This window comes from Athene cunicularia (assembly GCF_003259725.1).
Source record: "Athene cunicularia isolate RWA chromosome 4 unlocalized genomic scaffold, athCun1 chr4_part2, whole genome shotgun sequence".
In the NCBI taxonomy this organism is placed as follows: Eukaryota; Metazoa; Chordata; class Aves; order Strigiformes; family Strigidae; genus Athene; species Athene cunicularia.
The window spans coordinates 7,407,550-7,433,313 of NW_020799099.1; the positions used below are offsets into that span (position 1 = coordinate 7,407,550).

The 25,764-nt window shown below is 38.6% G+C and overlaps 1 protein-coding gene across 1 annotated transcript in view; it reads right to left on the reverse strand.

Moving 5' to 3' along the window:
• ANK2 (ankyrin 2) overlaps positions 1 to 23,337 on the reverse strand; it is a 310,156-nt gene extending 286,819 nt beyond the window's left edge. Inside the window, exon 1 of the mRNA XM_026847399.1 lies at positions 23,278 to 23,337. Within this exon, the coding sequence (XP_026703200.1) occupies positions 23,278 to 23,298 (21 nt within the window). The 5' untranslated portion in view covers positions 23,299 to 23,337. The remainder of the gene's footprint in view (positions 1 to 23,277) is intronic.
• Between the last annotated feature and the right edge of the window lie 2,427 nt (positions 23,338 to 25,764).

Below are 25,764 nucleotides of genomic sequence, written 5' to 3' on the forward strand. Positions count from 1 at the left end.
CATTTTTTAATTCAAAAAGCTGAGACTGCTAAGAAAGTACTGTGCTTGGTTTAGACAGGATAGAAATATAATGAATCATACGATTAGGGATAAAATGTTTCCTTTTCAATTAAAGACTAAAACTGAACAGAAATTGGAAAGTGTAGATATGTTGGGATTATGACCCCTGCAATTATGTATAGCTTTATGCCAAGCTCAGCTTTGACCTACCAGAGCCTCAAAGAGGTATCCTCAACTGGCTGAGGTTTAATATAACAAAGGGCTTCCAGAGGCATTAGTTTCAATGAAAAGAGGAGGTTGCTCTCTACAGGTAAACAGAACAATTAAATTATGCAGTTCCTTTCTTCCCCTGCTGCCAGCAGAACCTTAGTTAGCTGCAGACTCATTAACATCGCTTTTGACATCTGTAGTACAACATGGGAAAACATCTAGGGCCCATAACATTGTACTGAAAAATCCTACCCATGTGGCTGAAGTGACACTAGATCTCTGCAAGAGCAAACACTGACTTATTTCCAACAGATGCTAAAACTCATCATTAACTACAATACCTAGATCTCTAGAAAATATACCAAGTTTACAGGTATAGATGGGGAATGACCACTGGGACACTGTAAAAAACAGGACAAATACTCAGCGCCATTACACACAGGGCCTCCTAATGGATGTCTGTAACTGCCCAGAAGAGCATATGACATGATTTTCAGCCCTGCCAATCAATCCAAGAGTCACATCTGTGAAAACAGAGAGCCATTTTCTTGACCTTCTCTCACACAGAAGGAAAAAGAAGAGTGCTTGTTCGAAAACATAAGGGAATAGGTTTGCACTCTAATAGCTTGTGGCAGCTGTGTTTGCTATGGTCACTTTCCCATTAACCTTCTTTCATTTATTATCCACAGCACACATTTCTCAAAAGATGCATATTTAGATTGGAAGTTTACTATTTATTACTGCAATGAAGACATGGGCTTAACGGGAATGGACTGACCCACACAAGGAAATATTAGTGATAAAGCTTCAAAAAAGATTCTAATAAATGCAGACCTAGATAGCACAGCAAATCTTCAATGACTCCATGTCATACAAAGAGTATGAATTGCTCTTTGTTTTTCATTTAAGGATAAGGTATGTATTTAGCCCAGAGACTTATGCCCTCTTTGTCTTCAACTCCTCATGTACTGCATCAGTAAGCAGGATGAACCTTCATCAATCTTTCACTACAGTTCAGATAGAAAGCCCTAGACCGACATTTTTCTGTCTTCCCCCAACTCTTTTCTCCTTTCTTCCTTTTTTCTCTTGTCTGGCTCTCACTCTTCCCCACCTCACTCCCATCCTTCTTCCCTTCCTTCATTTCTTGGGTTGTCTTTTCCTTGATTAAGTTCATTTCCCAGTTCCATGCTTTTAAGTCACACACAGCTCTTACGTACCCATCCAGTTGCCACAGTTTGCTTTGCCAAAAGAAGCAAGCCTGTTCCTTCACCCATCTGCAAGTAGCTCTGCAAGAGTTAACCACAGAGGGAGGTTCAAGGACACAGCCTAAGCATTAACAGCCATTACCTTCTGACTCAGAAATGACTTCATGAGCAACCCAGCGCACAGATGAGAGGAAATGAATGAGCAGCAGTTCAATCCCATCCATTGGCAGAGCTTCCCACATCAGACATAAGCAGTCTTTTAAAGATTTCTTGCATCATGTCTTACCAGCAGCAAGAATATTCTGCACAGTTACTACTGAAGGAACACATTAGCTCCATGGTCACCAAAACAAAATCTGAGCAAATGGCAAAAGTTTGCTCTATTTTAGTACTGGCTTATCGAAAAAAATCTAAGTAAATTCCAAGCAAATGTTCCGTTCTGCAACTGATACAGTGTTGCTCCCATGAAAGTTCTGTCCCTCACTTCAGGAGGGCCTAGATTCACCTTGTTTTGCTCAACGGGATGCTATCCCTGACATGGGAGCATTTTCTTTCCTGGTAACTAGACTGAAAGCTAATGTTATCAGTCAAAGACAAAAAAAAAAAATCTTCCAGTGCATATGTGAGAAGCTGCAGTGGAAGAGCAACACTCAGTGGGAACCAGCAGTGTGACTGGGACTGCTATGCTGCCTGGGGCTGAGGGTGCCCAGAAGGATACCAGGGGGAAAACAGAGCTACAAGCAGAGCTCAAAGCAGATTTATCATGCAGAATATATTTGAACATCAACAATGATGAATTTAACCTTAGCAGGTAGTTTGACATTTTTCTGCAGTTTTATCACTGGAAATTAAACAACTGGATTAAACTGGATTAAGACACTCAATCTAGAGCTCCAGAAAAATTCAGCCCCTGAACATGCCAAACCTTCTGCTTGTCTGTCTTTGTTGCCTTCCCAAAGAGTCTTGGCAACTGTCACCCAACAACATGTCTGTTTCCTCTTTTAGATTCCAACTCCTCAGTGTAAAATACCAGGACATTAAACAGCCATCTCTTAACAGCGTAACTCCTTACTTCAGTTCACGCTAAAAGCAACCATCTTGTTTTGCAGATCACAGGCACTTTGGCAAAAAACAGACCGCGACCTTCTCTGACCTTTTGATTTTCTACGCACAAAAATGCATCTGTGATCCAGCCTCTCTGGGATGAAGAGGGAATGAAAACACTCTCATCAGATGCACTTAACTCCTTTTATTCCTTATGGGAGTGAGACAGCAAAATCCCATCAAGCTTATCTGTACAGCAAATACAATACAAAAGGATATGGTACACATTGAGACAGAAAAGTTAAATACAAATTTTCTAATAATCTGTTTGCACTCAGGTTCTCAGAGACAGAGCATCAAAAGCTCATCGATGCTTCTCCTACCTCCTTTGTTTCCTAAACAAAAAATTAATCCAGAAACACTTTTGTAGAATTTCATTATAGGGGGTTTTATTCTATGGTGTAAAAAGATTCTGTAACTCAAAAATCCCCATTTGTTCTGCCTAGATGATCGTAAGAGAGTTTTCCAGAATCATTCAGAAATGACCTACAGAACTGCCCAAGCAGACAATCAAAGCCAGGAGGTCCTATCTAGTTTTCTGACATCTTTAATGAAACAATTCAGCATGAACATTACGCTTGCAGGAGCACAACAGAAGACAACATGCCCACAGAAATCACTACAATGCATTGAGTAGATAACGATTAGGAAGACTCTTTGATGCACTGAAAGGAAGCAGACAGTGTTCTGATGTTTCATATGTTTTAAGAGGTAAAATACCCAAGCTTCTTCACACGCAAACAGAAGCTAGCTACACACAAGGTAAAACAAATCCAGGAAACCATATAAACGAACGCAGTACGCCGTTATGATTGAATTCCTATTAATATGCTATCTCTGTACACACAACAAAGTTTGAATTAACCTGCTCAAAAATAGAGATTGTTTCAATGGACGCCAAGAAACAATCACTAGTCACACACAGAAATTCATGTGCTCAGATACACTACCTTTCAGACACTTGTGGAATTTTATTTTTTTTTATATTGGTTGTCCACTTTGCAGCAACAACAGGAGACATCTTCTAAAGTTCAGCCTTTAAAAAATAGCAGTAACTCAGAGGCCTTCTAACTCAAACTTTTCTCCTAATCTTAAAGTAAAAATAAACCAACCTGTGAAGCCTGGGAAGGAAATTATTAGCCATTGTGTAGATATGTAGGATACAAGAACAGAAAGGCTTGCAACCCCAAGAACTGTCTATCCAAGATTTGAGTTGTTATCGTTTTAGATTTGCCCAGAGACAATTCCCAGTTACTTCCAAGCAGTAGATATTTTTCTAATAGGACATGCTGCCTTTCTTGAGTTAATTCAATGACACATATAAAATGAAACATTTTCTAAATTGAAGAACTCTCTCCATGGCTTTGATGGGAACATTAAATACACATAATAATTAAATTATGGTTTCCATTTAATTGAGTTGACTCAGTTTTACACTAAAAACAAAGTAAAGGGCATTTTGGAGTCTCAGTCCCTGAAACCATTTGACACATCCTGTAGCTGCAGATAGAGACAAAGCTCAAAGCTCAATCCTGATGTTTTGTTCCCTAAAAGTCAAGACGTTACATCAGAAGTAAAGTTGAGCCTCTGACTGCCATTTTCTGGTCTATCGAAATGCAGCTTCATGAAGGAAGGTTTAATCTGGTCTAACAGAAAATGTCAAAGCTTGACTAAATGTCAAGATTTCATTATACTCTGAAACAGTGTCCTGAAAAATATCTGCAAGTACGAGCAAATTTTTGAAGACGTTTATTGATACTACACTAAAAACCAATAAAATTAGTAAAAAAACCCCCAAACATGATGTGACTAAAATCCAGATTCTGTCAGAAATTGAAACAACTCTTCATGATTCCCTAGTTATTTTAAATTTTGTGAGAACTTCAATTTTCAATTCTTAAGTGTTAAGAAAACATTTCAGAATAAAATTTCCTAGTAAAGACCAGGTATTTACACAGTTTAGTGAACCATAGATGCAAATAAAGCAACAAAAGTTGAGCACCAAGAAATACCAAACTTAATTTTCCCAAGCAGGAAAAGCAATGAAAGCCAAAATAGGAACTCCTGAAAAAACACTACTGTCATATTTAGACAACTAATACATAAACCCAAATAATTTCTAATAATACACAGCTGAAGATCAGTTCTCAACAATCAGATGTGTAATCATGTAACTACTACAAATCAATTGTTTTATATCACTGCTATTATTGATTTTATTTATGCTCTCCTCAGTAAATAATGTTTTCCTTAAACGAAAATAGACAGAAAAAGAGGAGAAAGCCACAAAAATGGAAAAAATACATGTACCACGTAGCCAGGATGCTCTTATTCCATTGCTGAGATGCTCAGCAGCCTATGCACCACCTTCATATCACATCACTTCAGCTCCTATGGAGCAGATACCAAATCAAGGAAAACTGTAACAAGTACCATCATCTGCCACCTCTAAGGCACTGAAACTGAGCCTCCCTCTCCTCCTTTGATATGCCACCCTTCCAATAAGAGCAGCTGGACACTAGTGGGGCTGAAGTGGGTTGAACTGTGTTCACTCAAGGGGTCAGACTGCAAATAACTGCATCTATATACACACACAATTTAACCACAAGCGGGTACATCTGTCCCAAGACTGATTTTACAGCATCTTTTGTTCTTAAACCTCAAAAATCCCACCTGTACTGCAAAACTAGGCACATATTCCTCATTTTTAGATACAAAATATTACTCATGGACATTCAATTTCAGGGATACTTTGTGGCTTTATCTGGATTTTAAAGAGATTTGGTCTTTAAAAAAGTGACACATACCCAGCAAGCCCCATCTATCAAAGGATCCTTTGCATAGCAAAGATTCAGTGAACTGTATGCAGCAATAAGCATTACTTTGCAGTGTGTCTCAGTGCATCCGCTTGATAAATTCATTTCAGAAAAAAAAAAGTGTTATGAAGCTGTGAAAAAGCCACTCACCTATGGGAAATAGCTCTGCACGAGAAGCACATGTCCGAGGGTGCTTATCTGGCTTCCAGAGAAGCTGGAGTCCACTCTTCGCTAGAGTGAAGCATAAGCCAGGACCATGTGTATGAGCACTTGTACAGGCAATTTTTAAACAGGTCGATTTAAAGGGGTAAATTAAAATCAATTGATAGCATACAGATTTTAAACTGCTTTGCATTAATTTTATAACAGAAGAATAACTTACTGTGAGGTAATTTATACTCCATGAGACCAGTACCTATGCCCTTCTCATAGCTGTGGTAAGCAAATTAAGACAACTAAATACCTAGCTGTGCATGTCTCTGGGCAGTAACTGCCATTACTCACATTACAGCCCTTACAGTATATGGGCCACAAGATTGTAGGTCCAGGCAAAAGCAAGCATGGTCCCAAGCAGGCAGAGAATTCATACTGTAAGCATGGTCAAAATCTCACCTACTCCACCTAAAAAGCCAGGGCAAGGTTAGATGCGATGCTTAGCCCGTTTCCTGCTCTGCACAGAAGCTTTCGTGCTTAGAGACTCCTTCACGTGAAGTGACACCAAGGTGAATGCAGAGATTTTTTTTTTTAAAGGGTGAAGACAAAGTGAACTAAATGTTGTCAGGAAATAATGAATGACTGCTTCCATATTTCTCACACCATAGTCAGAATTACTGTAGGTACTCATGTGTCTGAGCTCAGCAGCCAGTTGGCCTCAGCAGACACAGCTATTTTTACTATAGTGTAACAGATGAGGCAAACCTCTTTTTATCCTCTAATGTCAAGGTCATTAACATATATCAAGATGTATCCCATTTGCCCCTCTAAGTTTGAGAAGCCTATTTTGCACTATTTATAAATATGGGTAAAATAGAACGCAGTTAGGTACCTGTTACCTTCCACAATATAGTTATTGTTATCTAGCCAGGATTTATTTCTCTTACAACTCTGACTTCACATTCTTTATCCTCACAAACTACAGGTGTTGAGCAGGTTCAGACAACAAGAACTGCTACCTGAGTAGCTTCTAAGTAAGCCATGCCAGAAGAAGGGAAGCAACTGGTAGATAACAATACACCTCCTTCCCCACAGATCTCAATCTGTAAAGTTTCAAGGCTGCTTTTCTTTCTATCTAATTCTCCTAGATAAAAGTATCCAGTAGGAACATCAGCAATTTTCCTCTGTTCCCTCTGTCATGAATTTTACTAGAGGATTTACACACCTTTCAGCTATAATTTAAACTGCCATTATGTCCAGCATTTTAAAAAGGACATATTTTTACTAGTATCACCCCAAGGTAGCTGATATCTTCTATTTCCCTCTACCTGAATAGAGCTCCTAACAGAGCAGGAGCTGCTAAAGTCAGTGTTTGGGCCATATAATAAGTCATAAATGCTGGCAGGATAAACATTCAGGGGCTTGCTTTCCAGAGACCACCAAGTAGAAATCTTCAGAACAAATCAATACACTTTAAGCAATCAATACTACTCCTACGATTGCTTCTATTCCCTATTAAAGTGTTCAAAGGTTTAAATTAGTCTCATAAATTCTGTGATTCACAATGCAATACACAAATACTGTCTGCTTCAGTTTGTGATTAGTGAGCTTTTAAGCTAATCGAAGTAAGACTGAGCTACTCCATGTCAGAGAAACGGCTTACGTCTTAGTTTTCAAAATGATCAAAACTATCATTCATTTTCCTTATGTTATTTAAACAGGGCTTCGCATTCAGGAATTCAGAAGAGGAACTGACATTTCCTTTTGGCACCGCTTCCTTAAAACGCCGTATAATCAGATGTCACCTCTAATGCAGGTTCCCTAGTGCAACATATGACTGCATTACAAGTGTGTGGTGGAAGGATGGATGAGCAGAAGGTGGCAATAGAGCATCAAATCAAAATCTCCATACCTTTTCTTTCACAATTAAATGCTTGCTGTCACCACAGAACACACACATATGCATGGGTCATACACCCCCAACTAAAAACATAACATGATTCAGGCATAATTTCTTACGGCTATATTAATCTTGGGGAGAAGTAAATGTAAGAAAAGTACCTTTCTTCCCAGGTAGCTGGCACAGTTATAAGATTTTCCTAACCACTACAGCACGCTGCCTACAGAGTTCCCCACATCTATCAGAAAAATAGTGAAAACAGGGGGGTTTTGTGCAGTTCATCAACAGAAAACTTTATTATAAGCCTATGTACCTCCAGCTGAAAAGCCAAATTTTGAGCACTTAAAGCTAGAGGTGGAAAGCGTTAGTACATTTTATACATTCACCTTCATTTCTATAAAGTCATCTCTTGAGCACTGGGACAAAGTATACCCAAAACTTCATTTCGCTCTTTCCAATATTAAAAATATTTTGGTTTGATAGGTAACTGTGAACCAGGTAACCATGCAGAAATTAAATCCTCTGAAGTTTGCAAACGTCAGCCTGCCAGTACCCGAACTGTCACCTCATACTATTTCGTAGAGTCTTCTCATACGCGTATTACCTTTAATTCCTTTTTTTACTTAGAAACGTGTTCTGATTTACAGCCTTTAACTAAAGGCAGCAAACAACAATAATTATTACTGTCATTATTATTATTATTATTCTTTGGAAAGGAGAGGGAGCCGCGCCGCGGCCGGGAGGAGGGAGCGAGGCAGGCAAGACCTCCCTCTCTCGGCCAAAGGGACACGAAGCACGCAGAGCCGCCACACACCGCCTTACCAGAGATTGGACGGCAACTAAGCATCACTCCCACCCCCGTTCTGACTCAAACATCTACAACAGGAGAAAACATCGGGGGGGGTTGGAATAATTTTTACCGGTATCTCGCGTGCAATGTTTCAAAGAGGCAAGATGTTACAGAGCAAGCAAAGATAAGCCTTTTTTAAACACCAATCTTCATGCATTGCAGACAACAGTTTTGTTGAACTTCCAAAACGTTTGACTTTATTATTTTGAAGCCCTGCATAGGCTTTCTGGTTTCAAACCTCTCAAAACACGGATTTGTCTTAAGACAGTAATTACACAGAAGCCTTTCTAGCACAGCCCTGGGCCAGAGCCCTGCCCTCACAGTACCTGCCCAACGCACTGGCCACAGCTCAGCACCAGCTGCAGCCCTCCAGGGTTTTAAATGTCCCAAGTCCTCCCACAAGAGAAGTCTGGGAATTGTGTGACAAACCGCACAGAATCAAACCCCACAGAACCATGCTTACTAGCAATTATTTAGGTTTAAGAACTAATGTTACAGGCACCGGGAGCAGAAACCCAAGCAGCATCTCTTAGTTGCACACATTTATTCCCCTTTGTACATACACCATGGTTGCTACAGGCCAACCTGCCAATATCACTGAAGAGGAGGAGCAGGGCACATAAAAGCAGCAAGAGGGGCAGTGGCTGAACCTCCTACCCAAACAACAAACAAGGAGAACTGAGAAGCAATGTGAGAGTGAAATACTCCCTGGCTCACCTAGCAGTGACCACAGCCAGGGACTGACAGGTCGCCATCCTTGCAATCAGTCACCTGATGCTGGAAACTGATACACGTGGGCAGCAACAATGGCTTTCTTCATGTCTGTACAGTGATAATAATGTGCTAAGTGAACATTTCTGGCAACAGCTCTAATGGTCTGCAAGAATAGCAGCACCCCAGCACTGCCAGGTGGAGATCTGTGTGAATACCAAGCTATAAATACACTTACAAGTGGTCAGTGCTCATCCACCACAGAAAGGATCTCAGAGGCATATCCACTGCTAGGCACATTTTCTCTATGTCACTGTAAAAGGTCAGGTTTCAAAAAATCCAACAAAATCAAGCAACTGGAAATAGTTAAAATATATAACTTCCTAAAAAGCCTACCTTAAATATGTTATCAAAAGTTATTGAAGTGGCAAAGAGAAAAAGATCCTCAGTTAAGATCTCAATGACTAAATATCTAAGTGCATCCATGTCTAGCTACCTACATACCTGAAAGTAATATTTAGAACAGTATTTTAGTATTGATGCAGTTTATAAATTGACCTTTTAAATGCCATGAGATAAGCCATGCAGAACAAGCACCAGAGGGAAAATTAACATATATAAGAGCTGTTGTTAGGTATCGACATGTACATGTTCTGCTAAAATATTAAAGAAATCTCTCTCAGCAGCTACAGTTCCAGCTTGGTCAAACACTAAGTCCAGAACACCGGTTCATGCACATGCACGCCTGCGCTCAGGGAGGCGGCCCAAGGACAGCAGCACCCCACCCATCCCTGCTGGGGCACGGGGTCCCCAGCAGCATCTGTGCCGTGGGCTCGTCTCCCTCACAATTTCAAGCTAAGCTGTTACTGCTGAACACTCAAATATCTGAAAGCATTTCTTTAAGGTATCCTCAGAAACTGTTTTCCACACCGGTATCCTCAACACTTAAGCCACTGTTACCCCACTGAAGTCTTCTGACTGATTATACTTAATTTATTAGCATACCAATTTTCTGATAAGAAGGGAGGTTGGAAGCAGCTGTTGTTAAATCAATGTGGCTCCATGAATTTGGACCAAAGCACATACATACAACTTTTTATCCTAGAATCATTTTATACATCCATTCTTTGTGAATTAATTTAGCTTTCCAATTTTGCAACTATAAAATACCTTAGTCTTTTCCTTTTTTCTCCTGATGAAATAAAGAACTAAAGTCCCAACTACCAAAAAGAAAAAAAAAAAAACAGTACTCATCAGGAAGTTATGGCAAGTTATTCATGTGATATTAATCATATCAATAGATTGGCAATTTCAAGACCATGTTGTCATCATGGTGCTGAAAACCTCCTCCAGATAGCACACACTTCTTCCATTGAGATTAAGGAATTAAAAAAAAAAACAAAAAGGTCATGAGACAATGATCCCCTCACCAGCAAATAATAAAATTGGTAGATAATTTCTGAACAAAACAGTCTGGTTTGATTAAATAGTAGTAACTTAATACTACTTAGCAAAATGAAGCAACAAAAGTGTAAAACAGGAAATAAACTAAATATGGGATATTCTTTAGAAAAGAGTTAAAGGATAAACTACATAGCATAGCAACCAACACTTACTAATCTCTTAACTACCCATGTTTTTAAATAACTTAGCTTCACTGCTATCGCAGCTACAGCTTCCTGACTGATTAACACATAAAGAAATTATTCAGAAGCTATTTCTTGCCCTGGCTTGTTGTCTGGCTTAGTGACAACAACATTACACGACCCCAGCTCTCCAACAGACTGGCAGGGAACCATCTTTCCTGTTGAACCTTCAATTCCAGAACACTAGCCTTTATCAGAAATGTTGCACTTTAGTCCCATACAAATAACTTTGCTTCCCCTTGAAACGTGGAATTGGACACAGTCTGGGCATTATAACTGTAGTTATATTATATATAACTGTAGTTATATTAGATGCTGTTATTGCCTTAATATGGGAGTCCTGTTTAAGGGAAATTACAAGTAAAATACATTTTGTTCTTTGGTGGTTGGTAACTATGAAGTAGATTCAACAGCACAAACTAATTAAAACAAAATGAAAAATAACAAGAAAGGTATGAAAGACATTTCCTTTTAAAAAGAAAATAATAACTCATAAATATTGTTTTTCTCAATTCTCTGTGTCCATATCTCTTCAGTAAGTTAAAGTTGACTTACATGCCATGAAAAGACTGTCACACACCCCAAAATAAACTTAATGACCAAACACCACCCCCCAAACCTTGGAAAATAATCATTTTCAAGCTGATTTTATACCACTGACATAACAAAACAAGAAGCTGACATATTTGTTTGGAGAGAGCAACTCATCTTTGAGAGCATCTCCCAAAGACTGATAGCTCAAGTTTCATAGGAATAGTAATGGAAGAACTGTCAAAACATTTATACTCAGTACATGTATGCAAGTGAATGAAACTTCATTTTAGTTGAGTGGGTACTTTCACATCAACATGGTATTTACATAAATACACAGACTTGTATTCTACTGTCTCTACAGCCCTTGAAAGGTACTGTCACATATGATTCAAACTCAATTCCTGTTACTATACAGATGTCTTTTGGCAATATTTATTTTAATAGTAATATTTTATTGGTGATACCTTGACATGTCCAACTATTTAAACAAGTCTTTTTTTCTTACCGAGATTAGCATTCAGTTTTGCTGGATAAGATTATGACTCCACAGGGTGTATGAACAGCAGCATTTGAGAAATTCCTACCGCTGCTATAGCGCTGCCAACGAGATCTAGAAAATATCAGATGTCATACATAGATAAAAGTTGTATTTTTTTAAACAGTGCACACGCACTGTTACTGTTGAGGACATGCAGTAGTCCAAGTGGCCAAATGCATGGTTAAAGGACTGCGCTTCGCTTACTTCTAAAATTGCTATGGTAGTACAAAAATTCAGCTCTCAGCTTTTTCACAATTTCTCACACTTGCAATTGAAGCAGAAATTGTTTAAAGAAGAGTAAAGCACCATCTTAAAAGTTCCTGACTAGGAACTAGACAAACTATACCAAATTCTATTGCTAACAGATGTTACTGCTGCAACGCAGAGAGCAATGTTTGCAGATTGTCTAACAATTTGCAATATAAGGGCAAGTTGCTTGTCATTATACCAAACTTAAAACACTTTCAAGTGCTTGGAGTCTCTCAGGCTGACAATCTAGCCATATTAAAAAAAAGTGGTTTGTGCAGAACAGATTATTTCAAGAAAATTCTTACCACCGTTTCACTGAAAGCCTCTAACATATTCATGGTTTGGAGCACAGACTTACAAATCTGGTGGCCATGTTAGAAATAAGCTTTCTGCCATTCCCATGAAAACTTATCCAAAACCTGAACAAGTCATAAGCTGCTAAAAAACACAGTTTACATTTATAGTGTCTTTCATGTGTACAGTGCCTTTGATCACTAGTTTGATAAACTTCAAAATGAGCGCTTATCTATCATTTTGTCGTTTCTTTTAAACCAAACTGTAAGGGTGAATAATAACCTTCTGTAAGATTCAGTTTGCATTTGGCATCATCTGCCCCCTTCTATCCCTGCTGACTATTGAACTGTGCTTGTGCTACCACTCTGTGTTGCCCCTTGCAAGCAGCACACACAGCTGACAAGCACTTCTCACAGCTCTGGGCTCCAGCAGAGGAGAACCCCAGGAAGATGGTGTCTCTCAATACTCTCACCATGTGCTACACAGCACGGGAAAGGACAGACCACCCTTCCTGTGAAGGGCTGAAGAGGAATAGAGGGAAGGGAAGAACACACAGGGGAAGTGCAAGGACCAGGGCAGGGTAGAAAGCAAGAAGAGTAAGTTATATACCCTTACAGATGCTCCCACATATTCCCCTACAACCTCAACTGGCGTACAGTTCCTGTCTTACTCCCCCCCCGCCAAGTGCTACAGGCTCACAGATTGGGTGGAAGCACCCCAGTGCTCCTAGTGTAATGTTAGTGCAGATGGAAGAAAACTGTGCTATACTGCTGAGGAGCCCTGCCTTGCCAAGGACCTACCTAAAGGCAATTGGTTTGGCTCCATGGAATGAAGCTCTGTCCCCCATTTTTTATGCCTTTTTTAAAGTTTCCATGCTTTAACAAAGTTACTTAAAAAATCAGGAAACTACCAAAGCCAGTACCATTTTCGATGTTTCCAATGAAAGACAGGAACAACACGTGATGCCAAAAAGAAAATACAGTACATTAATTTCTTGTGCTACAGAATCAACAGACACTTTCACAGAACTCCTGCATCATTCAGCACACAAAATGGAGTGCCTCAGGAAGAGCTTGCTATTTTATTTTTACTTCTTAAACCCAGCTGTGACTACAAGTTGTTCATTTCCTGATGGCTTCCTTTTGAAAGCTAATATTTTATAAAGCCATACTTACAAGAGCACAAGAACTGACAAGACAAACAGTCAGCTACTGCAGAGACTCAAATGCCTAGTCATTTGAATATGGATTTCTCTGTCTTTGGTACATGGTATTCTTTTTTTAGTGTTTTGTTCTTGATGATATGCACATATTCTGCACAATACTTCAACTGTAGCAATAACAACCCATATTCTCTAACATCACTGTCTTTTTTAAACCTTTTATTTCCCCTCCCTAAATTTAAGAACACATCCTACATTCTAAAACAGGAGGCTTTTTATGTCCCACCCACTCCAGCAGCGAAAACAGAGATGGTGGTAAGAATTTCCCTTTCTTTAGCAAGATGGAAGGTGTTTACCTCAGCTCAAGAAGGGACAAGTTTGTGAAAGAGAAAACTGCTGAGGACTATTGAATACACAGAGACAATATCCAGCCCAGGAAATCACCCAAGCCAAATAGCTGGAGACTGGGAGATATTTTGGGGGAAGTATCAGATATGTTTGCCCTGTTCTTACTCTTTCCCAAGCACCAGGCTGTGGCTATTGTTGAATAGAAAACACTGAAAAACACAGACCCTCAGGTCTGATCTTGAAACGCAGCTTTTGCGGATGACAAACGTGGTTAGGATCTGAATGCCCAAAGTTTATTTCATTTCATGCTTTGCTTTCAGACTGTCTGAAGCATAAGGCAGTCAGTTAACCGTGTATTTACAGTTTCAAGACTATCACTACCACTAAAGTGATTTTAACGTCAGCAGTTAACAAAATAGAAAGAAGAATGAGAACAAAGTAGTGGTTTTTGTAAATTTTTGTCCACGTTAGAGGTTGTAGTCTGCAGACAGACTAACTCTTGTTGTAGAATTATGAGAAGGTACGGAGCAAATGGCAGCTCCCTGCGAACCCTCCTAAGAGGGAGATATAAATAAAACTGTCACATACTTTCACATTAACCTGTTCCTAAATGGGAAGTTCATGTCTTCCTCCTCCTCTGAAAACACCATCTGTGCTCTCCTGGATGGTACTAGCCTTCCTTGGATAGCTTCTGTTATTCTGTTTCTGATATGTTTTAGGACAGCTGTCCAATATTGAACATTATTTACAGAAGATCCTACATCAAACTTTTGTTTCAATATTTGTTGAATCCTTAACACAAGGCAGAAATCAGGTTTTCCAGCTGATACTCCATTTTAAAGTTTTGGAAGACAAATCGCTCAGTTAAAAAAAAAATCATTAACTGCTTGAATAATTACTAACAATTAATAATAATTAACTCCTCAGATAGTTACTAAATATGGATGCCAGCAACTTCTTCCATCGCACATTACCTCACATTCAGCCACAAGCCATTTCTCCTGTCAGAAGGCACAGCTGTGGGTTCTCAGCAACTCCATAACTACCAACGTACCTGCATCACTCAAAGGCACTGCTTGGTTTTTTTTTTTTTTTTTTTTTTTTTTTTTTTTAATTCCACGATTTGCATTCACTTAATCTCTTCTATAGCGAACTGTAAACAGACTCTTCAGAAAGTGCCCAGTTCCCATCTGAAAAATGGCTGTTTAAGTGCTAAAGAGCTAAAATATAGCAGAAAGTGTCTATTACCTACTACTGTGAAAGATTTTATCCAAGCACTTTGATACCAGCTGACTCCCCTCTGAGAATTTGTAGAGATTCATTAACATTTGTTAATCTCAAATGAATATGGTCTCTGTTTAACGTACACTTATAGACCCTATACCTGCTCACACGCATATATATACACATAGGTGTAGACACATACTTCCATACATTTTTTAATTAGAAATGTTTGGGGAAAATGCTAACTACACAGCTTTGATATTTAGAATACAGAACTTCCTATCAGTTAATGACCTTTTTAGTTAATATAATTACTGTTACAGCAGATCATAATTTGTTCTCATGGCTACAAACTAATGAGACAAATTGCTGTGGCATTACAGTCTGAGCAAAACAAGAGCAGACAATGAGGCAGCCCAGCTTTTATCAGCTTCTTTAGCTAAAAGGCTCCAAGTACACAAAAGAAATAAAATTACTTCCTCTACCTTTGCATGCTCACCTCTGCAGCAATGCAGGCCTCTGAACCACAGACATTACAGCCACAGGTGGTTGTGAAAACCACAGAGCAGGTTCACAGTCACTTGAAAATATATGCAATATATGTCAGCCTTTTCCCTCCTTCCCCCTGCCCAAGTAAATCTGAAGAATGGATTCTGTGAGGGAGTAAATCAATTGCTTATATAACAGTTCATTAAAAGCTTTGCATTCCTAACCTGAGGCATACATTGGGGGCAATACTTTGTTACCTCAGCTCGCTCACCTTTAATAGATGAAAAGTTTGAGGATACTATAATTTTCCTAGTTATTATTTCATGCCATTGTAAAGTAGTCTAGGGATGACAATGATTTATAAAAACAGGTATTAACTACAAGCCAGTGATACTTTATGAAGAAAAAAAACTACCCTATCCATTACAGCAAGAAGAGTGATGAGACTGACATAGTTCACCCTCAAACATGTCAATGTAAACTTTTCAACCCTTAACAGTTATATCCAACACAAACCCCAATTCCAGTTGGTTTTGCATTGACTCTTGAAATACAGCCAGTGAAACAATAATCTTCAAAGAGAAGAGAACATGAAGCACTCAGATCGACAGACGATTAGATGTGCATTTTTAAGTGGCACTCAGACTGAAGAGTAAAATTTCTGCAATATACAAATATGCTTAAAAGGTAGACACAAGCTTTGGACACCCACAAATATTTGGTAGCATTTAAAACCTTACCAAGCTCTATATCTCAGCCTATCTTCAAACCTCTACCCGTGCCAGAAATAGCCCTGGAACACGGATGGAAAAAAGCAGAGGCAACAAAATGGTGCATTACTGGTTAAGATTGTTATTAGCTACATTCCAGCTTTCACTTGAGACAAGAGTTAATATACAGGGCAGAAGATGTAGCATTGCCTCCTCCAAGGTAGGAGAGAAGCTGGAGAAGAGACCAGTTGGAGACAAGAACAGCATAAAAAAACAGTTGAATTGCAACTTCCAAAAGACAACAGGTGTTATCATTGATTTACTGAGCTTATCTATTAAGTGCTAGAGGCATATAAACATTTGTAATGCTGCTGGATACACATTATATGATACGATTTCAGGACCAGTTGCCAAGGTAGCTCTGCTGTTGATTAAATGTAAAGGAAACACGCAATGCCAAAAAGCTACTGGTATCCAATTAATTTGTCAGAGTATTTGGAGAAAGCTTGGTTTCCCATTCTTATTCAGCTCTTGACATAAATCCTTATCCAAAAATGACCATTTACAAACATTTTTTAAAAATACCAACACCTCCTGAGATACACTGGCATACATGAAAGGATGTGCAAACTGAGGGCGTGGGGGTGGTGCACGGGAGGAGAAAAAATGCAATCATTATCTGAAACATTAAAACAAGGAGAACATCTTTAAAAGTAGCTCTGCAAAGCGGCCAGACCTATGTTTTCATCTCTTCTGGCACAATAAGGAAACTGCAAAAACTGCAAGAGAACAAAGTGTTTTCTCAACATATGTTTATAAACAGAATGTAAAAAAAATATGTCTGGATGATAAGAACTACCCATTCTCTCACTGAGAAAACACAATGCCCTTTTGACTGCCATGCTTGTAGTAAAGGAAAACAAACAAGATTTTGGCAGAAAGGCTAAAACAATTTTTAAAAAGAAATGGCAGGCAACCTGTTGCTCTTTGTAGTCAATGCTTTATACATCACGTTTTACTTTACATCTGGAAAATAAGCTGTGGAAAGGCTTAGGACTGTATCAGACACTCCCTTATGATTTCTACTTCGAGCTCTTTTTTAAATAAAGCAAACTCACTTGGGGAGATCTTAGCCTATCTGAAGTGGCTTATTCCTTCTACTTTTATGCCCAGGGAAACAGAGAAGAAAAACAAGTCACACAGCAGGGCCATATACAATCTGCTGCATAAACAGTGATTGCTTCAAGCAAGAGATGCTTTCCACACCCATTTTCTTCCCAGCTACTAAACTGAAAGCTACTTTCAAGCATGGCTCCACAACATCTTGCAACAGCTAATACTCCTTCACAGTGCATCATTCAGCCCCTGGCCAACATATCCAACTTCCCACTCCTTCTGGTGCCAGTCTAGCTTCAAACCTAGTGCTGGGCACTTGAGTTATCCTGTATGCTTTTACAGCCCATTAGCTTCAATTTCTGACAGAGTAGTCCCTCTTCAGGTGTATTTAGCTTAGCTTCTAATTGCCCCAGCATCTGAAAGCATTCCATGTAAAAAATCAATAGCAAGAGTGAAATACTTTTAAATCTTCATAGACACTCTGGAATTTCTCGCATTTTGTAGTCACAGATCCCAAGAAGGTCAAAAGAAAATAACCATGACTTCTCCATGCTCATTTTGGTTAGCATAGAAGTGCTTTTCCATGCATTTTATAACACAGGCTGGATCACGATGGATTAAATTAATAATGAAAAATGAGCCTCTTGCATACCTACAAAGAAATACAAGAAGGCAGAAAGCAGTGCAAACTCACCATATATCCTTTCATTCTTATTTTGAAGGAACAGTCTGAAGTCAAGGGGTAATTTATTCATTATGCCCATTTAAACTTTCACATCCCTGAAGCTGCCAGCAAAGTTAGCCATACTGACTACTGTTGTATTAGCCTAATATTGTTCACTATTCTTGGCATTTAACACAAGTGCCAAACATCTCAATAATTCAGTGATTCTTACAAGCACCAAATCACTCTTTAAAAGTTTATTGGCATGAATATGAACCGTACTGTCAAGCTACAGAATCTGCTAGATGTTTCAAAAAAAACAAAAAGACACAGCAAACGGCTGTAATCTGTGTCTTCAGGAATCCAGGACAGATCCTTCAGCAAGTAACTTCCACTGAGAGGAACTTTGCACTACTGCTGACCCATCAAATCTGTACCATATATTGCAGCATCAAACTGAATGGAGAATTTTCCTTCCTTGCTATGTCTGACTTGCTCAGATTTTAATACCATATTTTCCAGTGGATGAAGAGATTATAATATTGGTGTGGAATAAAAATCATAGCAGGTGAATAAATTGAGCATGTAGAACTCGCACACTATCACGTATAGTGCATTAGTTCATAAAGGGATACATACTTTCATAAAAGCAGCCTAACAAGAAAAAAAATAGGGTAGGGGCAATAGAAAAGATAACAAATAATGTCTTTTACATGTATCTTACCAATCATTCAGCAGGGAAACTCCTACTGCCTAGCTGTGGATCTGGAAAAAGTTAAAACCAATAAAGGTAAATCCTATTCAGGAACTGACCTGCTCTCCAGTGTCTCTGCTTTCCTCTATGAACATTATTTGCAATGCAAACAATTACAGTGCAGCACTCTTCAATGGATTTTATTAAAAAAAAAAAAATCAAAACCAGTTTGGAAAAATGTATACGTTTTTTCACTCATTTTCTTCTGCTCACTAGAACAAACGCTTCTCCTCCCACCCCCTAACTAGAAACAAATTTTCAAAATGTTGGCCTTTGCTTCACTGTGAAGTTAGAGAGCAGACACCACAAGTTCTTGACATTGAGCTCTGTGTTTCCTGCAGAGTAGATAGAACGCCACTCCAGTGAGATCTGGTGTTCTGTTGACCACTTTTACAGTTTTATATTTTTCATGGTCTCATAGTAGCCCCTTTGCAAATACACCTGTGTAAGATTACTAATGAGGAAGTGGAGATCTATTGATCTCTGATGTTTCCAAAAATATGGTACTAAAATAAAATGTATTAGAGAAGTCTGAAAAATAGTTTCTGATACCCCTGAATAACAGAAATCCAGTGTATCTCTGTTCTTTGTTTGGACATATCAGACACATAACTCCATCACTTGGAGAAAATAAGTTTTCCAGTTGACTACAAAGAGATTATTTTATCCCATTTCAATCATAAAACACTGTAAATGTATCCCAGCCATAAGATATGGCAGATTTTGCCATTCAGCTATTATTCACAGAGGTTTTTCATTCTCTCATGCTGAAAAACCATCAGGATGATCATTAAGAGATTCCAGGCAGATTCTCTTCTGAAGTTGGATGTTGACCTCATCAGTTGACTCAGTTTTCAAAAAAAAAAATTACTGCATCCCCCAGCACTTTATCAGGCACTGCAGCAATCGCCTCCATTCAGGATCACCATTGAGAAAAAAATATGGCTGTTAACAGAGACAAGAAAAGGGTGATGGCTGTTCTGCTGCCAGGCTCCATGGAAAGCTGGGAAGAGCATGTGCCATAAACCCAGTAAGTGTCTTTTATCAAAAGTCTGACGAGTAGAAGACATGGCAGCATTTCCCTGCTGCATAGCACAACACTGGCCACCTTGTTACCTGCCAATGGAAAATAAACACATTTTGTTCTGTGATATAATAATATATATACACATACACAGAGGTCTGCTAAGTCCTTAGTGCCTTGAGAAAGAAGAGAACACCTAACTCATTTCAGGCACTATAGAACCTCAGTTGAGCACTGGGGAAATTCGTGTGAACACAGTTCATCCTTCCACTGGTACAGCTACAAGCATACAGGCTAGAAACTTCTGCGTCTAAAAGACAAGGCAAAATTACCAGAGAACAAGGAAACTGAAATCTCAAGGCGATTTTTATCTACTTTTGAGAATCCCTGACCCTTAGCATCTTGTTTGGCCATTACCTAAATGAACTGTACAATCTCAGTATAACATCTGAAGTCCTTTGAGGGCTCAAACCTGTGCATGTGGCTCAACAGAAGAATACAATGTAACAGACAAAAATGAGGGGGGAAAAAAAATACATCTATACTTCAAGAACCAATATAGCAGGTTGCTCGAGATTATCATTATGCAGCTCATAGAACAATATTTGGTTTACAGAGATGACCTCTGAAAACTTTCAAAGGCATAATATAAAATTTGATTACTATTCCCACAAAAGTTAAAGGAATTCTGTATTTCTCAGCAGCAAAGTCTCTGCTGGCTTCTGCTAGAAAGCAGACAGTTACAGTAAAAAGAGTAACAACATGCTGCAGATGATATTAAGACAGACAGGACATGACATGTTTACAAGAAGCAGCTTCTAGTTATGCTTGAGACCTGCTAACATGTCAAATGTAATAAACTTAATGGCCTGAAACAAATCACTCTAATATCATCTTTTTATATCCTTATATCTGTTTCCCCACAACGTATCCTAATGTAGCCCATGAGGCATTGATCTACATGGGGCAAACATATTAATTTTACATTTATAAAACACATGAGGTATTCAGTAAGAACTGCATCAGATCGAATATTTTTGCTTGGTATATGAAACTAGTGTGCAAGTAATAAATACTTATTTTAAACATAGATTTTATCATTTCGAAATAACTGCTTAAGAAAAAAATCCCAGTAATGCAAGAGTTGTACTCTACTGTATTTTCCATGCAGTTGTGTCTCTACTGTGCTATGAATCCTAAACTCATCTCATGGACTAAATGGGAATTACTCCTTTAAAGTAGGATGCATTTCAGCCTGCTGAAAGGATCAACTTTGAAGAGGGAATCCTAGCTGTTCCAAAGCCTGAAACCAGTTTTAAGCAATAGTGTATCATTCATGCACTCAGGCCTCCACACCAGCATCCACACAGTGGGGAATGTAAACATCATGAGTAAGCAAATAACCTGCGGTGCTCAAAAATCCCACTTCTAGAAAGCAACGACTACACTGCACTGCAGGGTCCACCCATCATTCCCGAGTTGCTGAAAAGTTTTGCCTGATTCACAACTGGAGATTTTCTTAACGCTTAGCTACTCAAATTGAAGGAAAAAAAAAAATATCTAAAACTGTCACAGTTAGTAGCGTTTTGTTCTAATGCTAGCCAAATAGTTCCTTTTTTAAAAGGCTAAAACAATATTGCGGCATTCTCTGGAGACAAAAGAATATTCAGTTCCCACAAAGATACTTATTCACTGATAATAAGCAGAACTCTGCCATCACTACCTTCTATACATTGATGTCTGTGCTTCTGCTCAAATGGAGCTCTGAGCTAGTAAAAACTACAGAAAGCTTCAGGAGAGAAAAAAAGTTGGTTTGATTTCTTGCATAGCTGCAACAGATTTATACCCTATCTTTCAAAACACTTCTTGCTTAAAATGCAAATCAGAATAATGAAGTGCAATTGAAGTTTTAGTTGGACAGATTTTTAAGCTGAAATATTCCCAAATTCCAGTCCACTAGATCAGCTTCAGGTGAAGCTTTTGTTTCTCCATGGCATTTCTATGTTGGTAAAATCCCAATGGAGAGAAGAAAATCAGCAAAACAAGCTGATAAAATAGTTATACGCAGCCAACAATGGAAAGTCTATAAAGAAGGCAAAACCAGTCAGAATTTTTCAGCTAAGTATCTTGTCAGACAATACTTGATTTTTGTATCCAATACAGTTTTGATTTTTTTTAACTGAAAACCTAGGGAAGGAGAACAGCCAAAAACCCAGCACTCTCTATAGCCTTTACAGAAGTAGGAAATTCAGAGTTAAACCGCAGTTCTGCCTTACTGAGGTCAGAAATTGAGTCTGTCTTTCATATCCCAGGCACATTCCCTAACCAAAAGGTTTCTCTTCCTCTTTCCACTCTTCTGTCAAAACTATTTGGTATAACTTCCATTCTAATAGAAATGACTGACGTTTTTGTAAGACAATTTTTTTTCCTTTAACCAGCCTTTCTGAAGATTCTTCCAAATAGCTTTGTGTCACTACTCCTAATAGGCATTAACTGGAATTACTCTACGTAACCATTGCTCTCCCAATCTACACTATTCTGATGGATTTCACAGACAACCGCATTTGACAAAAGACATTCTACAATATTATAATCGATTATCAGCTATTTTAAAAATAATCAAATAATCAGCAGGACAGCTATTGCTAACAAAACACAGCAGGGTATGCTTTGAAGCTTATGTGTGGGTGTGTATCAGCAGAAGCTCAAGAATTTTGTCAGCAGCATATTTACAGATACCACTTCCCAATGCATGGTAAGCCTTTACATACCTACATAACCATCTGGCTGGCAAGGAAGTGGCTGTTTAGAGATCAGATACCAGTTTAGCTTTCTCAAAGTTACTTGGTGAGATCATCTTCTGGAAATCAGATGCGACACATCTACCAACCTTACGATCTGCATCTAAAGCAGGCTTTCTGGTGACCAACAGCAAAATTAGCAACACCTCATGTGACCTCAGGCAAAGTCTCTGGGGCAGAAAAATATTCCGAGCGTGATACGTACATAGTCCATTAATTGTGTTATTCCTACTACTTTTATAGTAATTAAAATAATTTTAGCCAACTAGCTAAAACCAGGTTCCTTTCTCTTTTCTGCAAGGACACAGTGAAGACCTCCTGCCAGTCTAGACATCACTTGATAGTGAAGAAGGATTAAACTCCCATATAGGGACAGCAAGCAGAGTTCAAGAAGACTCCCTGTCCACAGTTACTTCCCACTATTGAACAGTGCAGTATGCATTACCTTGAAATAACCTGCTTGTGAAGCACCACAAACACTTTACCTGCATATGCTCGATAGCGTCACTGCAAACCAGAGAAATAGAAGGCTGGCACTTGGCCAATTGGCATGAATTACATAGATAGAAAGTCAGGAGAATAGTATCGTTTCCCATTAGATGCTGATATCACCTAAGGATAGCATGAACACCAAACACGAGCTTACTGATTTTTACTACTTAAAAATCATTCCGCAAACAAAAGAAGATTTAATCCATCTTTAACAAAAATACAATATTAAATATGTACTCAAATGAATTATTTGTGCATTGCTCTTCAAACTAAATTGAAATACCTTTTGCAACATACTGGCCATTTAAATGTCAATTCTTCATGTCCCCTTCAGTTACTTACCTAAAAAAAAAAAAGGAAAAAGACATTAATTTTACATGTTCTCAAATCTATCATGAATACATACCTTGCTCTCCACAGCTCCCCAGGAAGTTTTCAGCAGTTATAAATTAGGTAAGACTATTAGGGTAATGGGTTTTGTTTATATTATTAGTTTAGTTACATTAGTTACGTGTTTTCATTTTGCTTACGCTAAGCATTCAGTAATTCAATTCATGAAATTTTTCTCTTATTATAGCTTCTTTCCTCTCCAGTAAATGATTTCTAAAGAAAAGCTACTCTATGCCCTCAATAATTGGATTTCTATATTCTTTGTATTTACTCTGGAAAAACAGTCACAATTGCAGTTACAGTAATGGAAGTATAAAACATCCTGCAAAAGTACCCTAACAGGGTCTTCAGTACAGAAATTTGTGCAGCTTCTTAGCAGTTACTGGCAAGAAAACATACTTTGAGCAGACAGAGCACAGGACAGCAAACCAGGAGACTCTAGTTGACAGAGTAGTTCTATGAACTCAAGTACAGCTTTCCCACCAATCTCCATAAGACCCTTATTTTAACCACTGAGTTTCTTTACAGTTATGTCATTAATCCCTCCTGGCTTTGGAGATTAAATGATGGTATATAACAGTAGGCACCACTGTCTGCCCAAGGAACTAGTTACTACTGAGAAAGAAGAAAAAGCTTACTGTCAACAGTGCTTGCCTTTTCACTCATTCTCTAGTCAGTAATTTCATCTTCCTTACTGTCCCTCCCTTTTCCTCCCAAGCCATCAAAACCGTTTCAGAAGTTGGTGCTCTTTTCTTGGTTTTACCATGCTCCATTTTAGAAATGAATGGTTGTATTCAAGGTTTTTCTCTTCCAAATTTCAAATGCTTAATAACCACATCAACATCCAGAAAAAGCAAAAATTCAATGATTAAGTTGAAGTCATCACAAGGGCTTGAAACTGCACTTCATATGTTTGTCCGAACGATAAAATAAAGAAACCCATTCTGCAGCCCTGTCATTCTTCACACCATAAAGCAACACTTTTGGTTACTTACAACATTAACTACTGTCCTAAAGCACTTTTAGAAATTACTGCAAATTAAAAAACAAATTCTGTGACAGAACAGACAGCTTTTGAAAGTACTTGGCAACACTAGCAAACAATATGTAACAATAATAACAGACTGACCAGCACACATTATTTGCTAAGCAGGAGTCCCACTAGGCTCCGGCTTCCAACAAGTCAAAATGGTGAGCTGGTTTGCAAACTCATAAGCCTGGGTTTGGTCTAAGGGGGCCTGAATTTGTTTAATTTTTGGTTTTTGCTTGCTTCCTTGCTTTATGAGGATCATGTCTGTCAGGCTTTTTCCTTAAGGGAGAAGGACTAAAAATATATCTGAAAATCAAAACATGAAGCAGTCATGTGAGCATATATCCCTGGGAGGAAGAGCTGTATGGCTCTATGAATTGTTAGGTGAAAACCCAACAAAGGCTATTGCCACTCCTAAATTCAAGTTTCATCTAGAAGACACTAGAGCAACAGCGCAAATAAGCCCCCAAAACCAGTAACATAACTACCCCCTCCGTCAGGGGCAGCGAAAGCAGCATATACACTACAGACTTGCAGTTCTCTTCCACAGAAACATGGTTGTCTACATCATTATACACTGCATCTATTTTCAACAAAACCTTTCCAAACCAGCCCTGTAAAAAAGGCAAGCATGAGTTCAGAGCCTCATAGAAGTCCTGCCCTCCCCTTCTCACCCAGGAACACTTGCCTGAAGTTTCCTGCACAGCCTGGAATTAGCCCAGAGGTGCCCAGCACAACTACCCAGGCAGAGGAATCAGTGCTCAAATCTAGATCACAGCACTTGGTTTTCTCCAGAATCCATAGGAGGTCACTGGGCAATAACCACAGCTGTCAACATCTGCAAAACTCAAATGAATCTCACACTCTTATTTCTCCCATCCATACATGGCCCATCACTCTTCTATGACTGAACGGCATTTATTACTTCCTTCCTATACTCAAACTGAAAATAAAAATTTACAATGCATCCTATAGAAGGTATGATTAAATGATCCTTAAACTACCCAAAATATATCCTTACAAGCACTGATTCTGTAAAGAAAAATATTTCATATTGCATCCACACCACCACTTTAGCCATATGCTGGCTTTTCAGATGTTTTCTTAACCAATACAAGTTGAAAATTAGAAGTAACATAAGTAAAACCCATAACAACCAAATAGCTTCTGAATTTCTCTAAATTATAAGCCCATACTTTCCAGCATTATGCTTGCCCAAGCTTTCTGAAAAATTTCAGATAGAAATTTCACTTTTTCACATAATCTGCTCACACTGAACAGAGTGTACAGGCTCAACATTAATTCTGCCTGTACTCAACTAACTTTATTTTAGACTGAATTTTAAATCAC